Genomic DNA, 21,264 nt, shown 5'->3' with positions numbered 1-21,264 from the left:
AGAATGATACCACTGAATGCGGGCACTGGTGACAGGTATTTATAGGGTTCCAGGGCCTCTGTGAAAAGCTTATCTCGGGGTAGACGGGGCTGTTTGGGAAGGGCTGCGCTGAGAGAACGATCTCTGAGTCACGCTCCTAAGTGGGCACATGGAGACAGGGAGCCGGAGAAAGAAAGATGGGGGGTCAACGGGACAGATAAAATGAAACGGGGACTTGAAAGGCAGGCGGGGCAAGGGCCGCCTTCGTTCACTCACCTCCCTTGCGTGCCCTTCCCTTATTGAGAGGGGGCCAGCCCCCCAACCACTGCGCATCCAAGGAGCAAGTGGAAAGAACCCATCTACTCTGCAGTGGATCTCGGGGCCTTACATCCCGTGGTGTTTCTAACAAGCAATTCAATAGCAAAATGACAGGGACACTTCAGGGCACAGGCCTCTACGTGCAAAGCTGAATTTGAATTAAACATGTAGACACTCCAATAAGGAAATTCCTCCTACAGAGGTAACTGACAGACAAAGGAATCATCTTAGGGATTATTAAGGGGAAGGAGACAATCACATCACCAGTGGGCTGAGGGGACAAAACGGGAGTCATTCCAACTCTGACCGAAGGCAGATCAGACGTCCGTCCTAATGAGAAATCAGCTCGTGGAACGCTACCCAGTGACTCCCCAAATCCAGTTGGCTGGGAGGTCAACACCTAGGTCTTCCCAAAACTATCTGCAGAAAAGAAGATCCTGGGCTGGGAGACCTTTGTGCCCTCGATGCAAATCAGGTCCTGGGCAGATTCCACTGTCAATCTCACCTCATTACCATGACAGTTGGTCTTACTTGGCCAACTGACCTCCTCGCAAGCCATTTATTTTGGTAAGTGGGCAATTTCATCCCCATTCACTCAAGCCAGTGCTAACAGACTCTGCCACACACTAGTTCCCAGGAGGTTGAGCCAACTTTGCCAAACGGTATCCATGCTTATCAAAAAAATTAGGGCTTAATTCCACATTTTTTCACTCACCCTTGCAATGGCTTTGGGCCTTCTGATAAGATTGTTTTTCAGATGTTTTTTGATATAATTACCAAATACTTTTTAAAAAATTTTTCTAGCACTGACACAGAGGTGTCAAAGGACTGAAGTGATCTCAATGATTCACCCTGAAGGAGGAATGACTACACCCAACAAAGTCAGGATTACAACTGGCCAACCAGTCCCACCACCGTGGGGCATTAGAAGCCATCATCCAGACCAGCAGCACAAGCACGTGACAGGTACTCACTAAGCGTGTGACAGGTACTCACTAGGCGCATGACAGGTACTCACTAAGTGCATGACAGGTACTCACTAAGCACGTGACAGGTACTCACTAAGCACGTGACAGGTACTCACTAAGTGCGTGACAGGTACTCACTAAGCGCGTGACAGGTACTCACTAAGCATGTGACAGGTACTCACTAAGCACGTGACAGGTACTCACTAAGCACGTGACAGGTACTCACTAAGCACGTGACAGGTACTCACTAAGCAAGTGACAGGTACTCACTAAGCACGTGACAGGTACTCACTAAGCGTGTGACCGGTACTACTCACTCAGGCAGAAAAGGACTCAGAGAGAAAGGCACTATACTGTTAACGTCTGCATTCCGTTTAAAACACGTTCACATACAAGCAACCCAGGGCTTGTCTGGAGACTGGAAAATTTACCTGTCTGTTAATGTACAGCACCTGAGAAGTCAGAGTGATGAAAATGCATCAGGGACAGCCTGTTAAAATTCCTGAATAATTTAAGAATGTCAGAATGAATAAAATCTAAAAATTATGGTAAACGTCTTTTACTACATGACCTAAAAAACAAGGTAAGTTTAACTGAATTTTTGAATTACACTAACAGGATTACCGTCTCCTTAATTTGAAGTGGTTTCATTATGTATCCACTCTGGTCACTTACACACGTAAATTATAAGCGTGTGTGTGTGTGTGTGTGTGTGTGTGTGTGTGTGTGTGTATGTAAGCACGCACATACACCAGAACTCGAGTCAAGTTGCAGTTCCCTGCAAGAGGCAAAGAGCACTTGTCCCTGATGAGAGGCACAATCTTTAAGAGCTGCACGTCAGTCCACAGGCTAGAAGACTGAACAGAAAAGAGAAAAAAGTTCAGGGAAGTCCTCTTAAAGAAAATATCCTTTACATGGTTGATCACAAGTAAAACACCTCAGAAGTGAAGATACTGCTTGCTGAATCTACACAATTTTTTAATTCATTTGTGAGCAAAGCTCTGAGACCCATCTCAATTACTATCAAGCCAGGATATACAAATTAGCCCAGGGGCCGGCCTGGTGGCTCAGGCGGTTAGAGCTCCATGCTCCTAACTCCGAAGGCTGCCGGTTCGATTCCCACATGGGCCAGTGGGCTCTCAACCACAAGGTTGCCAGTTCGATTCCTCGACTCCCGCAAGGGATGGTGGGCTGCGCCCCCTGCAACTAGAAAATGGCAACTGGACCTGGAGCTAAGCTGCGCCCTCCACAACTAAGACTGAAAGGACAACAACTTGAAGCTGAACACCACCACAACTGATATTGAAAGGACAACAACTCGACTTGGAAAAGAGTCCTGGAAGTACACACTGTTCCCCAATAAAGTCCTGTTCTCCTTCCCCAATAAAATCTTTAAAAGAAAAAAATTACCCATATACCGCTACTATCAACATAACCGAGGAGAGCATGAAATCTATACGCGGAACTACAAACAGTAGCCAATTACCTGTGGGTTCTAAGGGAAGTAAAGAGACCACTCCTGAAATGCTTTAAACAGGCCCCCTTCCACCTTCCATCACCGCCATTGTATATTGTATGTGTAGCACATATAATACCCCTTTTAAATCTTGTATGAACTCTGGCATTTATACAGGTTAAAGAACAAAGTAAGAACTGATATTTGAAAATATTCTCAAGTATCAGTACAAAGAATATGGCCTAAGAGAGTGTTAAATTACAAGCCATCTGCTCTGATAATTTACGGTGTGATTCCTCTCATCTCCTTCAACTCCACATAACGTCTCTATGGCAACACAGTGACTTCCAATGCAAGTTTGGAGGGCCAATCGTGCCTTCAGTCTGCTCACACAGAGAAAGCCAGACTGGTCAGCGAGCTGCTGGAGGAGCCAGGATCGTCCCTTCAGGGAGGATGTCCCCATCATAAAGGGACTGAACTCCCTTTCTTCATTCCCTCCAGGTACATAAAGGAGCTGATTCTGCAAACTGCATGTCCCATGCCCCACACAGACTGGCCTGGTCCCTCACCCACAGCCAGTGCGTGAGCCGAGATGTAACTCAGTGGGTCCTCAACCCAGCTGCGCAGCTGCACTCCAGTGGAGCTTTTTCAAAACAGATTCCAGGGCCCGTTCTAGCAGCTAAGTCGGACTCTCTGGGGCTCCTATAATTTTTAAACAGCCTGGGTTGGGGAACCACAGGTGTGAACCACAACAGGTGCATCCCGCGCCTGTACTTGGGCCTGCTCGGGGCTAGTGGCCCAGAAGTGCCCACTCATGAAGAACAATCACAATGCAGGGCAGTCAGAACCAGAAGACGTGTGCACACGGTGCCAAGCCAGCGCCGACGGCCAGCGAGGCCGGGACAGGACGGACAAGAGCAGTCTCCCAAAGGAAGTGACGCTCAAGCTGAGTCAGTCAGGGAAGCCAGAGGAGCAAGGAACACCCAACACAAAGACAGGTTCAAGGGCACGTTACAGAGAGCTGGGTGTGCACTGGGGGCCTGAGAGGCTGATGGGGCAAGAGGTCCAGAAGCTTCCCTCCACTGAGGCTGTGGGGACAGAGTCCCAGAGAGCAGTTTCCAGGCTCTCGGCCTCACGGGGAAAGGTGCTGGCTCAGGTAGTAAATGGCCATCAGCTGTGATCAGATGGCCATCAGCTGTAACCAGTTAGCCATTAGCCACTAATATAACTGCCGTGGCTGTGTTGGATGTTGGTTGGTGGGCAGAAAAGCGGGCGGCAGGTTGCGGATCGTGTGGCTCCTGTTTCCTGTGTCTCCAACCCAGCCACCAGCGAGAATATAGTGGTATGACTGCCCTATCCATGGCTCCGTGGGTGTTCCTTTTTGGCCTCACCATATCCTGCATTCTTGTGCGGGGAGCGGGAGCAGAGACCCCGCGTGACAGAGGCCAGCCCAGCAGAGGCAGATGACCTGACCAGGTCTGAAACTCAGAAATTTGTCTTTGTGACTCACATGTGGCCTTGGTTACAAAGCATCATCAAAAAAGAGGATTTGGGGATGGCAGAAATGGAACTGGAAATGACTCTGCCCTAGTCTGTGACACTGGAAAAATACCACATGCATCAATAAATGTGTGACAAATGAGAACTAATATACTTTGTCTTTCTAAGAGCACCTCAAATTTTATTTTCACCTTGAGAACAATTTCAGTGAGGTGGACTTGAGGTAGCTGATCACCTCTTATAATTTTAATTTCTACCGAATCCCCAGCACATATTTAAGAGGCCCAGAGAGAGAATCTGCCGAATCCTCGTGTCTCTTTGGACTATAAATTCCCACTGGCCAGAATATTATTTTTGTCTTTTCCAGCTGTATGGCACCTGGTGTACTGACGGTGCTCAAAGGATAAACAGCTCATTCATTATACAGTGTCATGTATAGTAAATAATGCCCATAAAGTCCTTTGAAGATGAAAATCACTTCAAGTGCTAAGCAATTCTGGGCTGGGCATTTGAAACTGAGAAACAAAGATGACAGATCCAACATCATAAAAAGGTCACCAACCAGCAGGAAGGCTCTCGGTCCCTTCGCAAGCATGCTCCACAGCTGACAAAGCCCCAACCTGCTTTACATGCTTTCAATATATATATTCAGGGGAAAAGGTTTCAAAACGCTACAAAGAACAAAAGTCTTCAGTGGTTCATTTCATTCAGGGACCATGCCCAAGAGTCATTTCAAAGCCACATAAATTCTTCTTTCTGAGACGTCTCCTTTTGAGTGAAGCTAAAATACTCTGCATGAAGTGTCAACTCAATTCTAAAACAGGCACAATGAAAATTCTTGCAACAGAGCATATGTGATGTTATGCAAATCAACACAGTTTCTGTCTTAGAGTCCACCACATACTCTATGTCTCGGTCACGTTTGCAGGCGAGCAGAGCGGACGTCAGTGCCCAACAACTCACAGAACTCAGAGCAGCAGAACCCGGGCTGCTCTTCCTAAGGTCAAGGCCATCTTCAGCAGGCGAACAGCACAGCCTTGCGTTCCCTTCACCTTTCCCAGGATGTTTAATAGGAAGACGGCAGGTTCATCAGTTGGAACCATTTCAGATCTGCCCTTCGCTGTCCCCAAATACACCACCTCTTTGTCCTTTTCTTTTTGAGACTGAGAGATCCTAGAATTTTCAATGGGATAGTTAATCTGAAGTTTCCTAAGAAATTACCGAATATACCATCAGCTCACCCTGAAGCCCGATCAGACCTTGTCCACAATGCCCTCGCTCAAACAGGATGTTGTTGTTTTTCCTCCCTGACACCAGAACAAAGTAGAAAGCTTCCTAAGGGCATCAGGGACCTCAGTGTGACAGGCCCTGCACAGCAGGAGGCAGGCAAAGCCCTGTTTCCACCCAGGACACCCACGTGGGGAGAAAACCACTGTGCACGCGGCATCCTCGTCTGCCCCTAACAGCTGCTGATCTGCAGCAAATTACAAAACCTTTCTGAGCTCCCTTCCTCTCCTATAAAATTAGATGTCACCGCCTACCCTGCAGGGGGCTACGAAAATGAGTAGCTGGTGCATAGTAAGCACTCAGCAAATGAAGCTGTTTTAAGAACCTGAAATGTTGCCAATTCAGCCATGACCTTTCCTTTCTGATTGATACATGACTTACAGGCTATAAAATTCACCCTCTCAAAGTGCACAATTCACAGGTCTTTAGTACCCTAACAAGCTTGTGCAACCATCTCCACTAGCTAATCCCAGAACATCGTCACTCCAAGACTTTCCCCAGAGCGTCCCCCCTCGTCACCACCTTTTACTCTCCCAATTTTCTAAATATCAAAAGCCTTCTCCCCCCTTAAAATATTAATTAGAAAGTTACGACTCCTCTTCCTGCTAAAATGCCTAGTTGTACAAAGGGCTTCTAGAAGTACAGAGGCCAAACTCTCCAGAACATGACCTAACAAGCATGAGGAAGTTTACAGAAAATACAGATCACAATATATGACCTTTGGAAGACTGTCTCCCAAAATCAAGGGCCTATGTTCGATGTCATCATTTAATATCGAAAAACACTGAATGGCAAATACCCACTTTGCCTGTAACGCAAGATCTCCACCCACCGTTCCGGGACTTCTAGAACTGTGCACACGCACGCTTCCCAGAAACCCTGCACTAACTCAGAAACCACACCACTGAGTCAAATTCACTGCAGGTGGTGTCTGGGAAGAAACATTTAGTCAACGAAAGGCATCAAGCAAGAGTCTCTCAAGTCATGACTCATGACTTACTCCAACACACAAACTCAGTTCCTTCCCGACTCACAGAACGTAATGGACTCCGGAGAAAAGGGCGTCCCGCCCATCCTGGTCATATGGCACACGCTCCCATTCCCATGCCGTCTCCTGCGTCTCATCGTCCACTCATGATCTCAACACTTGTCTTTTTCTTCCTCTCTTCCAGAAATGAGTACCTTCAGATGAACGTGGTCAACTTCTCCCACAACAGGTGTCATCTTTATAAACTGCACTTATTGGACATTAATCTTACTTTTTTGGCAACTCCTTATTTTTCAAATGTGAGCATCAACATCACCAGCAAGTGAGCCGCTGATGGAGTCTGGCAGGTCTTCTCTTAAACATGCCTCTGGGGAGTTCCAGCACGTCACTTCCTCGGTTTTCTTTGGATGACTAACCGACAAGGCACTGAGCTGAACAGACGCTGACCACTAACTGCTGATTGGAGAGTTTAAACTGGAAGATGTAGGTTGGTTTATCGCGGTGGTATGGGTTAGCATTTTGAAACTAGTTTCTGATTATTCGAGGACTGAATAAATCCATAAAGATACTGAGGATAGAGGGAGCCTTCACCATCAGAGAAGGGAGTTACAGATATGCAAAAGGGCAGACTAACATGCACCCTGTGGTCTGGAGTGAAATTGAAGGCATGATTTAAACTCCTGGGCTTGATTATACACAGGTTAAGTGCAGGAAGAGACAGCAGTATGTGTTCACGTGAAATTATGTACACAAGTGTGCATCTATATAAATGCATGTATACACACACACCACATGTCCCAGCTCTGTCCACTGAGGTTCTAGAAGCAATGACACCTCTGTAGCAATGAGGCTAGATTGTGTTTCTAAACACTGTTCTGTGCTAATGAATCAGGGCTCCTTGGAGAAATGGCTGATTCTAGGGCTGGAGCAAGAAAAATAAAACATAAACCTAGAACATCTTATACGTCAGAAAATAAGTAATTGCTCAAAAAACAATGATGGGGACAGGTCACAAAAGACAAAGGAGAGAGTCTGAAAGGATCTCACCGGCCAAATCTCGGACAATTTGAGCATCAAGCTAAATAATGACAGCAAAGAATTATAACTCCCTGAGTAAAACAGGAATCCATGAGGCCATGCTCACAGCAATAAGTAAGTGGGGCTGGAGGAAAAGCTCTTCCTCAGGGTAGAAAACCAGTGAAACACAGAAGGAACAACAAAGTTAAAAAAAAGTCACCATTTCACAACCATCAGAGTAATCACTGATTCAGGCAATCTCATCAATAGATGAAAGTCAGGAAAGGACAGGATTTTATGTACGCCTAAGTCTCAAATTATCTCCCCACAAAACGCTCACTAATTACAAGGGAAAATGCAGTGGAGAAACCTGGTTGTCGCCATTGGACCAAAGGACTAAAACGAGCATCCCACAGTGGGGCAGCTGACAGCCGGGTCCCTGACAGGACACTCGGGGAGGACAAAGCCCTTCTACCAGAAATGGACGGCCTGAGTCCGTTCACGAGGGTCACACAACCCAAAGTGAGGGATGGTCTTCAAAAGAATTGACTGTAATCTTCAAAAATATCAAGGCAGACTGGGAAAATGTTCCAAATTGAAGAAAACCAGAGACATAACAACTAAATGCAATATGTGGTCCTGGATGGAATCCTGGACCACAAATACTTTTTAACTGCCCAAAAGGACGTTTCTGGAACAACTGGTAAAATTTTATTAAAGTCAGTAGACTTAGTAACATTGTACCAAAATTAATTTCATGATTTGGATCATTATGTAAAAGAACGTCCTTGCTCTTAGAAAATACATATGAACCTCCATTTAGATGTGAGAGTACCATCACCTCTGGAACTTACTCTCCAATGGTTCAGAAACAAAATAATATGTAAATTCTATTGTGTAAGATACGTATACACATATGCGTGTGTGCGCTCCAGTACAGGGAGGGGAGGGGAGGTCACCACGTGTGCTGGAGCAGTAACAAGTGGGGCGTCCCTGCTTCTCTGAACATGAGTTCTGGCTTTTCAAAACAAGTTTACCTGCCCCCTCAACCAAAAAAAAAAAAAGCACCCAACAAACTTTAAATGTAATCAACAATAAAGACATAAATCAATGCACCAGCCAAAATACAGTGAAATCTCAATTCGACTAAGGTATATGAATTTGAGCTTTGTATCTCCTTTGATAGTTTAAAACCAAAGATAAACTAAAACAGTAAATCAAAAGCAACCCAAAATCTTACATTAAACACAGGCCAATCCTACTCTTTTAATTCCATAAATTTTTAAAAAGCAAGATTTTAATAACAACAACAAAGGAAAAAACCATGAAACTTATGGAACCGCCTTGAACAAACCAGAAGGAAGCGAAAAGTGTATGTTTTTAGAGTGTGATAAACCTTCTGGTTATATATAAGGCCTACACCCAAGATGCCAGCATTTCACTCATCCTCTGACTGAAACATTAAAAAGCCTGAGGTAGACGCGGACGTCCTCAGAGACACACAAAAGCAGAACACGTTCCCCGTGTGCAAATGATGCCGGAGGTCCATGTGGAGATAAACCTGAGCAAGCATCGCATAAATCAGGCTACCAGGGTGACGGGGGTCGGACAAGGTGTAACTGACGAAAATGCACCCCACAAATAGAAAAACCCAGAACACACGCCCAAGAGATATGTCGCTAAAAGAGGACAGTGAGAAATAACCCTGTTCCCCCTGATAACACATCATCAACTGCGTTTCAGCGATTAACAGCAAAGAAATGAGAGGCTCCACCAAAGTAGCTATATATAGAGAACCCAGGAGTCACCACACCCACCTTATAAAACTGTCCCCAAAAGAGCAGCTTAGCAGCCTCCCGCCCCTCCCCACTCCCCCACCCGTTCCCCTCCTAAATTAAAAAGGAGGCCCTGGTGATCCTTCTGTGTCACACACGGGGCTGAAAAACGTCCCTCCCTGGCAGCGTCTCTCAGCTGCTCACAACGTCCCGCGCCAGCCTTGACCTCCACAGAGGTCTCTCCCTCGCTGCAGGCCACCAGGCCAGGGAAGCAGGGCCACATCCCCACCCCGACCCCTCCCAGGACTCACCCTGCCTCCCGCCTCAGCTGGAAAGCTGGGGTTACTAGGGTTGTTTATGTAAAAAGGAGCATCGTTTTTAATCAGGTGAGAAGAGTTAAAGGATAGAAAGGAAATTATAGGGCCTGGACCAACATGAGAAAAATGCTTGCTGTATCCTGGAATCTTCCACTCAAGTTTTGTTTGGTGTGAGAGTTGTAAATTATAACTTAGATCCTCAACACACAAAGATATACGCATCCAATTTTAAAGACCTGACAATCACAACACGACGCTGAGGGTCATTTCTATTCTCTCTCTGTTGGGACCGGCAGGGCAGGGGGCTGTTGGGTTTCAATTCCAGGTCAGGCCCTTCAAGCAGTTCAGTCTGGAGCAGGTCACGGCCTTACTAGCGACCAGGACCTTCATCCTAATACAGAACAGCACTGCCTGCTGCAAGCGGCAGGTTGGTTTTACAAGAGAAACACCTGCACGGTAGGTAGAGTCAGAGGCACTCAGATGGCAGCCAGCGGTGTCCACAGTGCAGGTAACAGTTAAGAGAAAGACTTCCCCCAGGCTCTCTTGGAGGACAGGACTGGCATTAACGACATTTGGAGAAAATAAACAAGCTATCTTACATCTCATCCTATGACCTTACAAGCAGGTGATTACTTTCTGGATGAACTTCTTCTAATTCCAAAGGTGTTATCCGACCCCTGACGATTGGGCATTCTGGCCTCTCACTCTGCTCTGGAAGCAGCTGCTAAAGATCTAGATTAGAACAAGACAGCATGGGAGAGCAGCGGGCCATTACAAGACTGCTAGTCACCATAGCTTCCCAAAAAACACCCCCATGTCCACACTGCAAGGTGTCACAGGAAATTTACAGTGATCCCGTCAACCCTGCAAAAAAAGGTTTACAGTCAAAGGTTTCCATTGATGTGTGTGGCTCAGGGGACAGGTCCCATCTCACAAATAGGCTGAACCTTTCATTAAGTCAGGCAAGCAGCGGAGGTGAGGCGGCACCTAATAAGCAATGCCAGGAAGGAGGGAACCTCCCCACAATGAACGCTGCCATGCTGCCTCTCACGGACTGCAGTTAAATATTATTGGGAAAGGAACGGGTACACTGACCAGCTCACAAAATGCTAAAACGTAATGACTGCTGTGGGGGCAGAGCCCCAGAAAGTAGTTTCCAGGCTCTCAGCCTCACATAGACAGGTGCTGGCTCAGGTAGTAAATGGCCATCAACTGTGATTGCATGGCCATCAGCTGTGGCTAGTTGGCCGTCAGCTGTAACCAGTGAGCCATTGGCCACTAATATAACTGCTGTGGCTACGCTAGCAGAGAGAAAAGAAGAGAGAAAGAATGGGGGCTAGCAAGAAGATGGTGGCTGGGCTGGCAAGTGTGGATGGCGGTTTGCGGACGGTGTGGATCCAGCCTCCAGTGAGAGTATAGTGCCGCCAGAGAGAATATAGTGGTATGACTCCCCTACCTATGGCTCCGTGGGTGTTCCTTTTTGGCCTCACCATATCCTGCGTTCTTATGTGGGGAGCGGGAGCAGAGACCCCGCGGGTTCCCTGCACGACAAATGGCGCAGCGAGCAGGGTCTCCCGCATGACAAATGGCGCAGCGAGCAGGGTCTCCCGCACGACACTGCACATGAAGCCTCTCGCAGAGGCAACCTACCAGGGGACATGTGGACTGAACTGTCACGTGAAAAAAATGTATGGCCTGGAAACCGCCAAATTAGCACTGGTTCTCGGGGCTCCTGAACCCAAGACACATCAGGACAAGCGCAACAAACTGTAGACGGAGGGGAAACGACTCTAAAATAAAAGTGTGAGCTGTATGCTGCCTCTGTGTGATCTGGTTGTTTGAGCAGGTAACGGTCCTTTGCATGCCAGCTGTCATCGCTGTGGTCCTGGAAAGGGGAGTGAGGGATGGAAAGAATTTCTAATCATGAATTTTTTTTTTTTTTAAATGCTACCTACAAACAAGAAACATCTATTTGCCTAGTACTAGACTAATGAGGAATTTATTCCAGGTATTTGGATGCCAAAATATCAAACAATTTAAACTTCAGAGATGTTATTGTGTGAGTGAGACTTGTTAAGCAGAAATACTTGTAATAGCATTCTAGTCAAAGTATTGTTTCCCAATAACTGTGTGTACCTTCCGAATAAATAATGGAGGTGTTGTACTTCTTGGCCCTCGTCATTTAAAAGTTAAACTAATAGTTATCCAAAAACGAATAAAATGTGTGTGTTACTCCTGCAGATCCTAACACATCTGTCATGCAGAACAAGGATTAACTAAAAGTAAATGCAAGTAAGGAAATGTACAACTTGCAGAATCCAGATCACCCAGGAGCGCCCTCCCATAGGCTTTGCAGCCGTGGTGTTCAAAACCAGTGACAAGAAAGAAGGAATCCTTGAGGATATAGATCAATGTAAGAAGAGGAAGTGAAGCAAAGGGAATAAATGATGGAAAATGATTTTATATACATACTGTTTTGACCAACCTCTTACAGACATTTCATATGCATAATTTCCAAATTAAAACATTCTGCCCTAAAGTATACATGTCATTTACACATGTGACTTCATATATGCTAGGAGACATGGGTTCTTTTAAAGTAGATTTCAAATACTAGTCTCTGATATATTCATCTGTTCCTTCTTGTATTGAAACAACCTATTCCAAAGTGGGGTGTTTTATGACTTTTAAGATCCCCACATGTATGTGCATACATGGGGGGAAAGACAGCAAGAAACACTATCTAAAAATACTCAAGGATTGTACTTTTAAATTTGATTTGTTTTCCTCAAGACTAGCTTTATTTTATGGTTATGAATGTTAAGTGGGGGGGAGGATAACACTTTATAAATTCATTCATTAACCATCAATAGTGTGAAATAGATAGCTGCGAAGTCAATTATATACATGAACACCCCAGAACAGAGGGCAAATAGATACCCACACAGATGCTAATTCAGGAGCAAGCCCCACTCCCCAGAATGCAGCCGACCCCTGGAATACCTTTTTTAACACCAGGAATGTTGAGCCACTGCAGACCATCCTGCATGTACTACTCTCTCTACCTTCTTCTATCTGGACAGCAGCAAAACCCACTGGGGTGGGAAAATCTGAAGCAGGAAAAATGGTGACTGTCCGTATCTAAAGACAGTTTTGTTTTTAAGTCAGTAGGCTTGAAGCACATACTGTGTGGATTCTTCCAAGTGAACCCAAGAAAAGGACCTTTATTTTTATTTCCCCATAACTCTCTTTCAAGTTTCCCCAGACTACCCCTAGAAATTATGGAAACTTTGGTCCCACACAGGGCGGTCTGGGTGACTGCTATTATCTTTCAAACCTTTCCAAAATAACTCCATTTTGTTCCAGTTTACCTAGAGAAATGACTTATATTGGATTTGGGTTTTGTTGGTAAGTTGGTTTTTATTTGCGGTTCCTGAGCTGCTCACGAGGATGAATATTTACTTGTTGGCCACTTATACTTCTTTAAGTTGTCCATTTGCCTATTTCCTTTTTGGATTGTTTTTCTTACTGATGTGAAGTTCTTTTTTATGTATATATTTATATGTCTGATTTGTAGTAACTGTTCACTCCCCGTTTGTTGTTAGCTTTCTTTCATGTTATGTTTTAAATTAACACACAGTAAAACTGGATTTCTTCCTCTTTTTTTTTTGGCATACAGGTCTATGTATTTTGATACATACAATGGCCACCAACCACAAGCAGAACACAAAAGTTCCATCATCTCCCAAAATGCCCCTTTGTAGTCACACCCTCTCCACCCGCTAACTCCTCCCAATCAACCCATCTGCTCTCTCACTGCTGTTCTGTCTTTGAGAAAGTCGCCTGGAACCCTACAGAAGGTGTAGCCTCTTGACACTGCCTTCCTTCACTCAGCAGTAGCTGAATGGATGTAACCGTTGGTCTGTTCAGAGCTATAATGCTTCAGTGTTGCCACCACCAGCAAACGCAATGAGCCGCCAGCCCTTCCCAGCAGCAGGACACGAGAGAAGCAGCACAACATGTACCTCGTTCCTGGAGCTAAAGGGGAAGGGGGGCGGTCCATGTAGCTTCCAGGACCCTGCAGGGACCACTCCTTAAGAGAAACCAAGTGCAACCCATCACTGTCTGTAAGAGGGCTACACACTGTGGAAAAGAAGCCTGATTAACTCCCACGGACACCGCTAACCTAACCCAAAGTACCCTAGACCTAGAATCCTTCCTTTTTGTCCATTGACGTTTTCATTAAAGCTCCCACGGTCAGTGTAACTGCTGGACTAATTTCGGACAAAGCCCAAACAGGGTAATGCTTCCAAAATACAAGCCATGCTCTACAGATCACGTCACACTCCTCACCAACCAGACAGGAGTAGACAGGTCGCTCATTCAAATCTTCAGTCATCTAAAACTCAAGTATATTTTTCACGAAAATGAGGTTGTACCTTTCCACAGCACACCTGGCATTGGACCCAATATTACCACTCACTATGAAAAAAGCCCAGAGGCTGCACCCTTCCTCCAGCTCAGCTCCTTTCACTTCATGCTGGGAACGGCTGCACACTCTCACTCTTGCCCCAGCAATATAACCTTTCCCAGGGGTCAGGTGATTAATAGGTTGGGTTTCAAGGGGCTTCCTTACATGGAGAGGGAACAAAAAAGAGGAAATTAGGGCAACAACTATTCAATAAGCAAATGGGGTGTTTCCATTAGTGAATGAGAAGTGAAAATGAGTATTTATGGATTTGGTAACCATTAAACAGGAGAACAAGAGTCCCTATAAATAAGAATATCCATCTGCACATAAAGCTTAATAACGTCAAAAGGCTGGGAGACTACACTGGAAATTTGAGCCAGATGCCTCCATTCCCTCTTTATAAACTGGCAGAGGTGGAGGGAAATGGGAGCTGGGCACCCAGAGGCAAAGGCCGTGAGGGGCAGTGCCTCCACCAGGGGCACAGGCGCGGGCACAGGCACGGGCGTCGGGAGAGGGCAGAGGGGAGGCAGCAGAAGCCAGCGCCTTGCAGAGCCCTGATCCCTTCCCTGCCTCTTTCCCCCTTTTGGCTTCTTTCCCCTCAGTTCAGAGGTACAGCAACGGCAGTTACAGCACGGCCCCAGCTGAATCATCACCAGCCAGAACTCCGAAGTTCAATTCCTCAGTGCATTCCTGAGACGACACCCCCGTCCATGCTCACCCCCCTGCCCCCTGCTCTGCTGAATGCTCAGCAGAGTCTGGAGTAGTACAGGAGACAGAAGTCTGTCCCACACCACCAGGCCCCGCTGCTGACCCCTTGTCCCAAGCCTGGGCCATCAGCTTAAATGGGGCTGGGAAGCACGCATGGGACATAAAAGACAGCATCTCCGTCCACAAGACAAGTAACGCAGCCCCCGGTCAGTTCCCCGGAGTCCACTCAGCTGAACACTCAGGAGAGAAGGAAATGAGAAGGAACAACGTCAGGGTGGCCACCGCCTTCCACCAGAACAGCGGATTCTCATTCAAATCCATCTCTTCACTGGCCACAGAGGAGTGGTTGTTCCTGCCAGTGGCACCACTAAAAATGTGTCAAGACAATGCACTTAAGGAAATAAAAACCAATTCATTACAGAATTGGGGAGGAATGAGGGGGGATGTTAAGAGTGCTTTTTATAGTAAAGCACAATTCATCACTTTCAATATAAGTGATTTTACTAGGCAGTAAAGCGTGGCTATTGATTAAGAATTTCACTTTTCTCTGGAATTCTGCCAAGGATATGAGATAAAATTTTATTTTCTCAGTAGAGGAGTCAAGTACATAAACTTAAAATAAACATCAGATACAGCTCATTTGGATTATGACAGCTTCAAACACATCTTTCACTCAGTCAGAAACAAATCCCAAATTTATCATAACATTTAAAAGGTCTAAAAAGACCATCCTAATCACATATTCTTAATATACATTTGAAGAACATATTTAAACCACATGCTTCATTTTGAACAGAACCACTGGCTTCATTTACATCTTGGTTAATTATTCAAATGGCTAAAATGGCTTCATTTAAATCTTCATCTGAATCTCCAATGGTTAAACTGCAAAGGGGAAAATACACCGCCCATTGAGTCATTAAGTCCCTAAGTCTGTTTAGGTCTCAATGAAGTTTCTGTCAATGACTGTTTCATGGCTCTTTGATTTCTTGAAAGTCACTTCCAGGATGATTTAGCCATCTCTTTGCTTTCCTCTAAAACTGAGCTTCACTGTGCCACTGAAAAAGGAGAAACCGTCACCCCAATAAACTTTAATTGAAAAGAAAAAGGAGAAACCAACATTCACTGTCAAATTACATTTTCTTGAGCTTCCCTTTACAAAATACAGCGGGTAACAAGGACCGACTTCATAATACAATAATTATTACTGGTGCTCACCAAGACCCACATTGCCAGGCTCTAAATACACACGGAAGCAGCCTCGCAAGCTTGAAGGCCCGCTACTTAAGTGGTGTTAGAAGCATAGGTATGAAGAAAAGCTTCCCTTTATACTCCATGAGGAAACCGTCATAGCAAAACATAGAAAGATATGCATGTGGTTCCTCCCTAAGCAACAGACTCAACTTTCTTCACAAACCCCTTGGAAAGAGAAGGCCACAGCCAGGAGTCCAGAATAAGATTTAATAACGAAAGAAACACAGTACAATAGGCCACCATGCTTCAGGATAACCACAAACCTTTATTCTCTGCACATTCATTTAATGCCAACCTAAAACATGCCAGGCAGGTTAAAAATAATGCATTTATGTAAGCACTCCCCCCACACACACACACACTCTTGCAAGGTTAAATAGAGAGCTCTGAAAGAATGATTTACTGCCACAAGAATAGAGCCCCAAAATAGATAGGCAATAAACGTGATTGGTCCCAGAGGGGTTGAGAACTAATGTAAGTGAAGTCCTGGCCATGAGAGGCACGGAGGGGAGGAAGGAATACCAGAGCGGGGAGTGCACTTCCCGGGCCTGACCCCACCTGTACCAGAGTTCCACTCTGAGCAAGTCACCCAACCTCCCTAAAAGCCTTCTGTAAAATAAAAAAATAAAATAACATAATAAAAAACTGTACTAGCTCCCATCTGTGATGCCTTTTTTCTTTTTTTTCTTTTTTTTGCTTTTGCTTTGAAATCTGCTATATCTTTTTTGGTGCTGAGCTCTGCGCAAAGGAGAAAAGTGAGGTCTGAAATTCACTAACACTTGCAGAAAATCTCAGCAGCCCTTCAATACCCAATAACCACATTTTTCAGCTCAATCCAATTTAACACTAATTGACCTGCCTGCTAGAGCCAGATCTATAAAAGGCGGATCAGGATTGCCAAAACGAGTAGAAGTTGCTGTACCTCGGACGCGTGTGGAAAATGAAATGACAGCGCGTGTGGAAAATGAAATGACAGCACACGAGGTCAGGAGTGACATGGACAGTGGGGGCCACGAAGCAGAGAGGACGGGCAGTCGTTGCTCTGAAGCTCTTAATCACCCAAAGAAGAGTGAAGAATAACTAAGCGTTAGTGCTGGGGGCTCAGAGGGAGCCACAGAACCTGAGAGAGTGAACCAGCCAGAGCCATCGCCCCAGGCCCCTCAGAACCTTGGCAGGTGACAGTGCCCCTGCTTGAGTACTTCCCATAACGGAGAAATCACATGGTAGCCCATTCTATTCCTGAACTGCTCTAATTGTTTAAAAGTCCCATTATGCTGAAGTCTTTCTCCTTCTTTCGCCCAACCCTGGGTACCAGTGTTCAATGTGTGACTACAAAGATAAAATTTAACGCAGGACAGACAATAACTAAAAAGAAGGGAAGAAAAGAAGGTGGCGAAGCAGAGTCCCAGCGCTGAGAAACGAAAGGCAACCATGTCTGGTCACGTGGGCAACCCTCAGTGCCAGGCTCAAAAACACCCCGGAACAATGTTCACACCCTGACCTGTCCACCCCCGTCAAAGATAACCTATTTTCTGTGTTTCTACATCTTAGGAAAGAACGTCTGATTTTACTGATGGACTGGCCTCTCCGTTCAGCCATCCACATTCGATGGAAACTGCCCAGGAGCGCCCCCAACCACCCACCTGAGCTAATCTAACAGGTCAACTCCCACCCAGGGTCCTGCTGCTTGGTGGGCCAGACTGTCCAAACCCCTCATCCCACGCGCACCAACCCGAGTGAACGGTCCCTCTCTACCCTCTGCTAGACATCACTGCCCTAGATGCTGCAGCCAGGATCTAGGTCAGGGATTCAGAGCTACCCAAAGGAGGGAAAAGCACTTTTAAAAGACGTTCCAGACTCCCCCCAGGATGGGACAGGCGCAACTGCTGCCTACTTACATCTGCTCTGGCTCCTGATGCCAAGTCAAACAATTAGAGGGGCGGTATGTCAATCATTTTGGAGGGTGGGAGAAAGGAGCAAACCAGTGAGCAGCATTGCTTGGTTCTACCCCAAACTGAACATGAACAGGAGCCAGGGCCTAGGCATGACCACCAACAGATTTATCTCCCCCAGATAAATCCTGGGGAGAGCCACACTGACAGGGAGCAAGTCTTCTGTGGACGTCCAGTCCAACCTGATGTCTTTGGGGGCTTTTATGAACATAAGAAGTGATTTCTGTACTATGCATAATAAAGACGTAAGAAAGTCTGGTCTCACAAGCACCAAAAATTCCATCTGCAGGCACAGGAGCCTTTCTAACAGAGAGGAGCTGAATTCTGCACAGGATCTATTCTTTCGTGACAGGTGGTAGAGTCAGAGAGCAGACAGGCTAGACTTTAGCTTCAGGGCATGAAGGGAAGACGACCCAGTTCTGCTATGAAGAGGCAACCACGGGGCTGCTCTATCTGGCTAGGTGCACCAAGGAAAAAAAAAAGAAAGCAAGAAAAAAGCTTTCCATTTCAAGGAGTTCATGTTTCTTAAACCTTTGCTTTCTGCAAAGACCTCACTGGGAGAGGGAGCACTCAGGAGTGTATTACCCCCAAGCTGACACTGGAGAGTCGGCATATGTCACTCCCAGCCCCAGCCAATCTGTTAAACTGACTCAAAAATAACCCCGCCTGGCAAAGATCAAGAAATGGAGGGGAAGGCAGTACTAACCCAGGTATCTACTGATACTGCTAACTTCTGCCTCTGACCATCGCCCTCCCGCTGCAAATTGCTCCTGTGACCCGGATTACCGAACTGATTTCACCGAATTTGGGGTGGTGATTTTGAGAGAGGCCACTGAGAAGCGCGAGCCGCTGACCTACGGCGCGCGCCCTATGGCAAGCAGCTCCTCCCAGCATCCCTGGCTCCGTCGTCCTCCCCGAGGCCGCCACCAGCACCCCGCACACGCCCTGCGCCGCCCGGGGCCCGACCTGGCCCGCCCGCCTCCGCTCTTCAGAGCGGAGCCTGCATCCTCCTTGCCCCGTTCCTGGCCCGCTGGGCACTGCGCTCCGGGCTGCCGGCCTCGAGGCCACCGCCGCCAGCTCCTTAGCAGCCACCCGGACGCACCAGCAGGCCGGACTGGGCGCGGGGACGCGGAACCGGCTCTCGCCCGGGCAAGAGGAGGCACTGCCGCTGGGGTCCCGAGGACGCCCTGTCACGCCCCCCGCGCTTCCTCCTGATCGGAAAGCTCGCCTCTCCCACCGCCACCCCCTCCTCGCCGGAAAGACACCTGGCACTGCCTCCACCTCCAAGCCACCCAGGCAATGCTCCGCGAGCGCCCGCCCCACGCCTCCCCCCAGGGCCACCACGTTCCCAGATGTCCCTCCCGGGCCGCCCCTGGAGACAATGGCTCACCCGCCTCCCGGCCGGCGGCGCTTCATCTTGGCCAAGTCACACACACACACACACACACACACACACACACACACCCCTGGGCCGTGGGTGCCAAGGCTGCCCCCTTTCACAGAAGTGTAGACGGAGACCAGGGAGGTGACAGGCTGGAGGACCGACCTAAGAAACCTGAATGCTAAGGGGGTCGAGGAGGGGCCAGGTACAAGTCGGCCACCCAGACCGGCCCAGATAAGAGCCCACTTTCCCCGGCCCGGCCCTGCCGTCCCCGTCCTTTCGGCCTCCGGGACAGGAGCCTCCGCCCTCGCCGTCCCCGCCGCCCCCTCTTCTGCCCTCCCGCGAAAGAGACAAAGAGCCGGCGCCCCAACCCGTGGAGCTGTGGCCACCGGGGGCGGGAGACCGAGAGATTTTACCCTAGGACGAGGGGTAGGCGCAGGGAAGAGCCAGTCGGCGGCGTCCAGGCCGAGCCGCGGCGCGAGAAGCTGCGCGGGTAGACGGACCCGCCGTTGTAGGTCCGGGAGCCCCGGCGAGGGGCGCAGTGGCCCGGGCAGGAGCGCGCCGAGCCCGCCTGGCGGGCGAGCACCGGGCGCACCGGGGCCCGCGGACCGCGCCTCCGCGGCAGGGTTGGCCGAGCGCACCCGCAGCGCCGCAGCTGCACTCACCGGATCGGAAGAAGGCCGCGATGTCGGCCAGGTCCTTGGCCGCCTCCTCGGCCCCCTCGCCGGCGCCGCCCCCGCAGCTCGAGCCCGCTGCACTGGTCGTGGCGGCGGGGCCAGAGGACGCGGCGGGGGCGGCGGCGCCGCCGCTGCTGCCGCTCATGGCTGCGGCGGCGCCCGCGGCCGCGCCCGGCTCGGGCCCCGCGCCCCTAGCGCCGCGAGCCGCCCGCTCCGCGCCGGGCCTGGCGGAGCCGAGCGCCCAGCTGCCCGCACCCGGCGCGCGGACGCAGAGCCCCGGGGCGGCGGCGGGCGGCGGCGGCTCGGCCCGAGGAGCGCGCCCACATAGAAGGGGACTCCGCCCGGGAGCCGCGAGCCGGCCGCGGGGCGGGGGCGCGGAGCCACGGCCTCCGCGGCGCCGGCAGGAGCTCGGGCAGCAGCGCGAGCCGCGCCGGACACGCAGTCGCGAGGGCGGGGGCCCGGGGCCGGCGGGAGCTCGGCGATCACGGGCGCCGGCGGCAGCCGCGAGCCTCCATCTTGATTTCAAATGGAGAAGGAAGGAGGGGGAGGGGGGAAATCACGGCCGAGGGAACCCGGGTGAAAGGAAAAGGGAGAGCAGGGAAAGGAGAGGAAGGAAAAAAAGAGGGGCTTCGGTAATTTCCGGCGAACATCGTCAGGGGCCCGAGCGTGAGCTCGGTGGGAGGGCGGAGCCTGGCCGGGGGCGGGGCCTTGCGGGAGGGGCGGGGCCGCGCCGGGCCGCCGTGCACCTAGGCGCCCGCGGGCGCTTGCCGGAGCGTTCAACCGGTCTCCTTCTCTTCCTGCCCGTAGCTGCGACCCTGGAAAGGAGCAGAAACGCTCTGACCAGCCGGGGCGGCCCTTCCTAGGCCTGGCGTTGTGCCCCACGCTGGGCGTTCGCTCCTGCACGGCGAGCACCGTCCTCTGAGCTCTCGAGCTGTTTATTACTAATCTTGCCCGCGGAGCCCCATGACTGGCACGAGTCCAGCACTGCCGTGTGATCGGTATTCCGTACTAGTTGTTGAATGATGAGCGAGATCGTGAAAACAGGTTATCTACTCCAGTCCCGGAGGCGAGTGAGGCAAGCCTCTGAACTCCTAGGGGAAGTCTCCTCATCTGTACAATGAGATTCCGGACTCCACCAAAATGCAGAGAAGGAGGAAGGAGATGGGGCTGGGGAGACCAAAAGAAATGAGGGGTAGGTGCCATCCAGCTTTACGGA

At 48.9% G+C, this 21,264-nt stretch overlaps 1 protein-coding gene across 3 annotated transcripts in view; it reads right to left on the bottom strand.

The window, feature by feature from the left end:
* TRIO (trio Rho guanine nucleotide exchange factor) overlaps positions 1–20,643 on the bottom strand; it is a 322,955-nt gene extending 302,312 nt beyond the window's left edge. For 2 of the 3 annotated variants that reach the window (XM_074329063.2, XM_074329064.2), the window contains exon 1: positions 20,037–20,639. In XM_074329063.2, coding sequence (XP_074185164.2) covers positions 20,037–20,193 — 157 coding nt within the window. In that variant the 5' untranslated portion in view covers positions 20,194–20,639. Of the gene's footprint in view, positions 1–20,036 lie in introns of all 3 variants that reach the window. The other variant, XM_074329065.2, reaches the window with a different exon arrangement.
* Positions 20,644–21,264: the final 621 nt, after the last annotated feature.

Source organism: Rhinolophus sinicus, chromosome 3 (genome assembly GCF_057876585.1).
Source record: "Rhinolophus sinicus isolate RSI-liver-muscle chromosome 3, RSI-T2T, whole genome shotgun sequence".
Taxonomy (NCBI): domain Eukaryota; kingdom Metazoa; phylum Chordata; class Mammalia; order Chiroptera; family Rhinolophidae; genus Rhinolophus; species Rhinolophus sinicus.
Note: the sequence above shows the minus strand (reverse complement) of the source record. Positions and strands in the feature narration are given on the sequence as shown.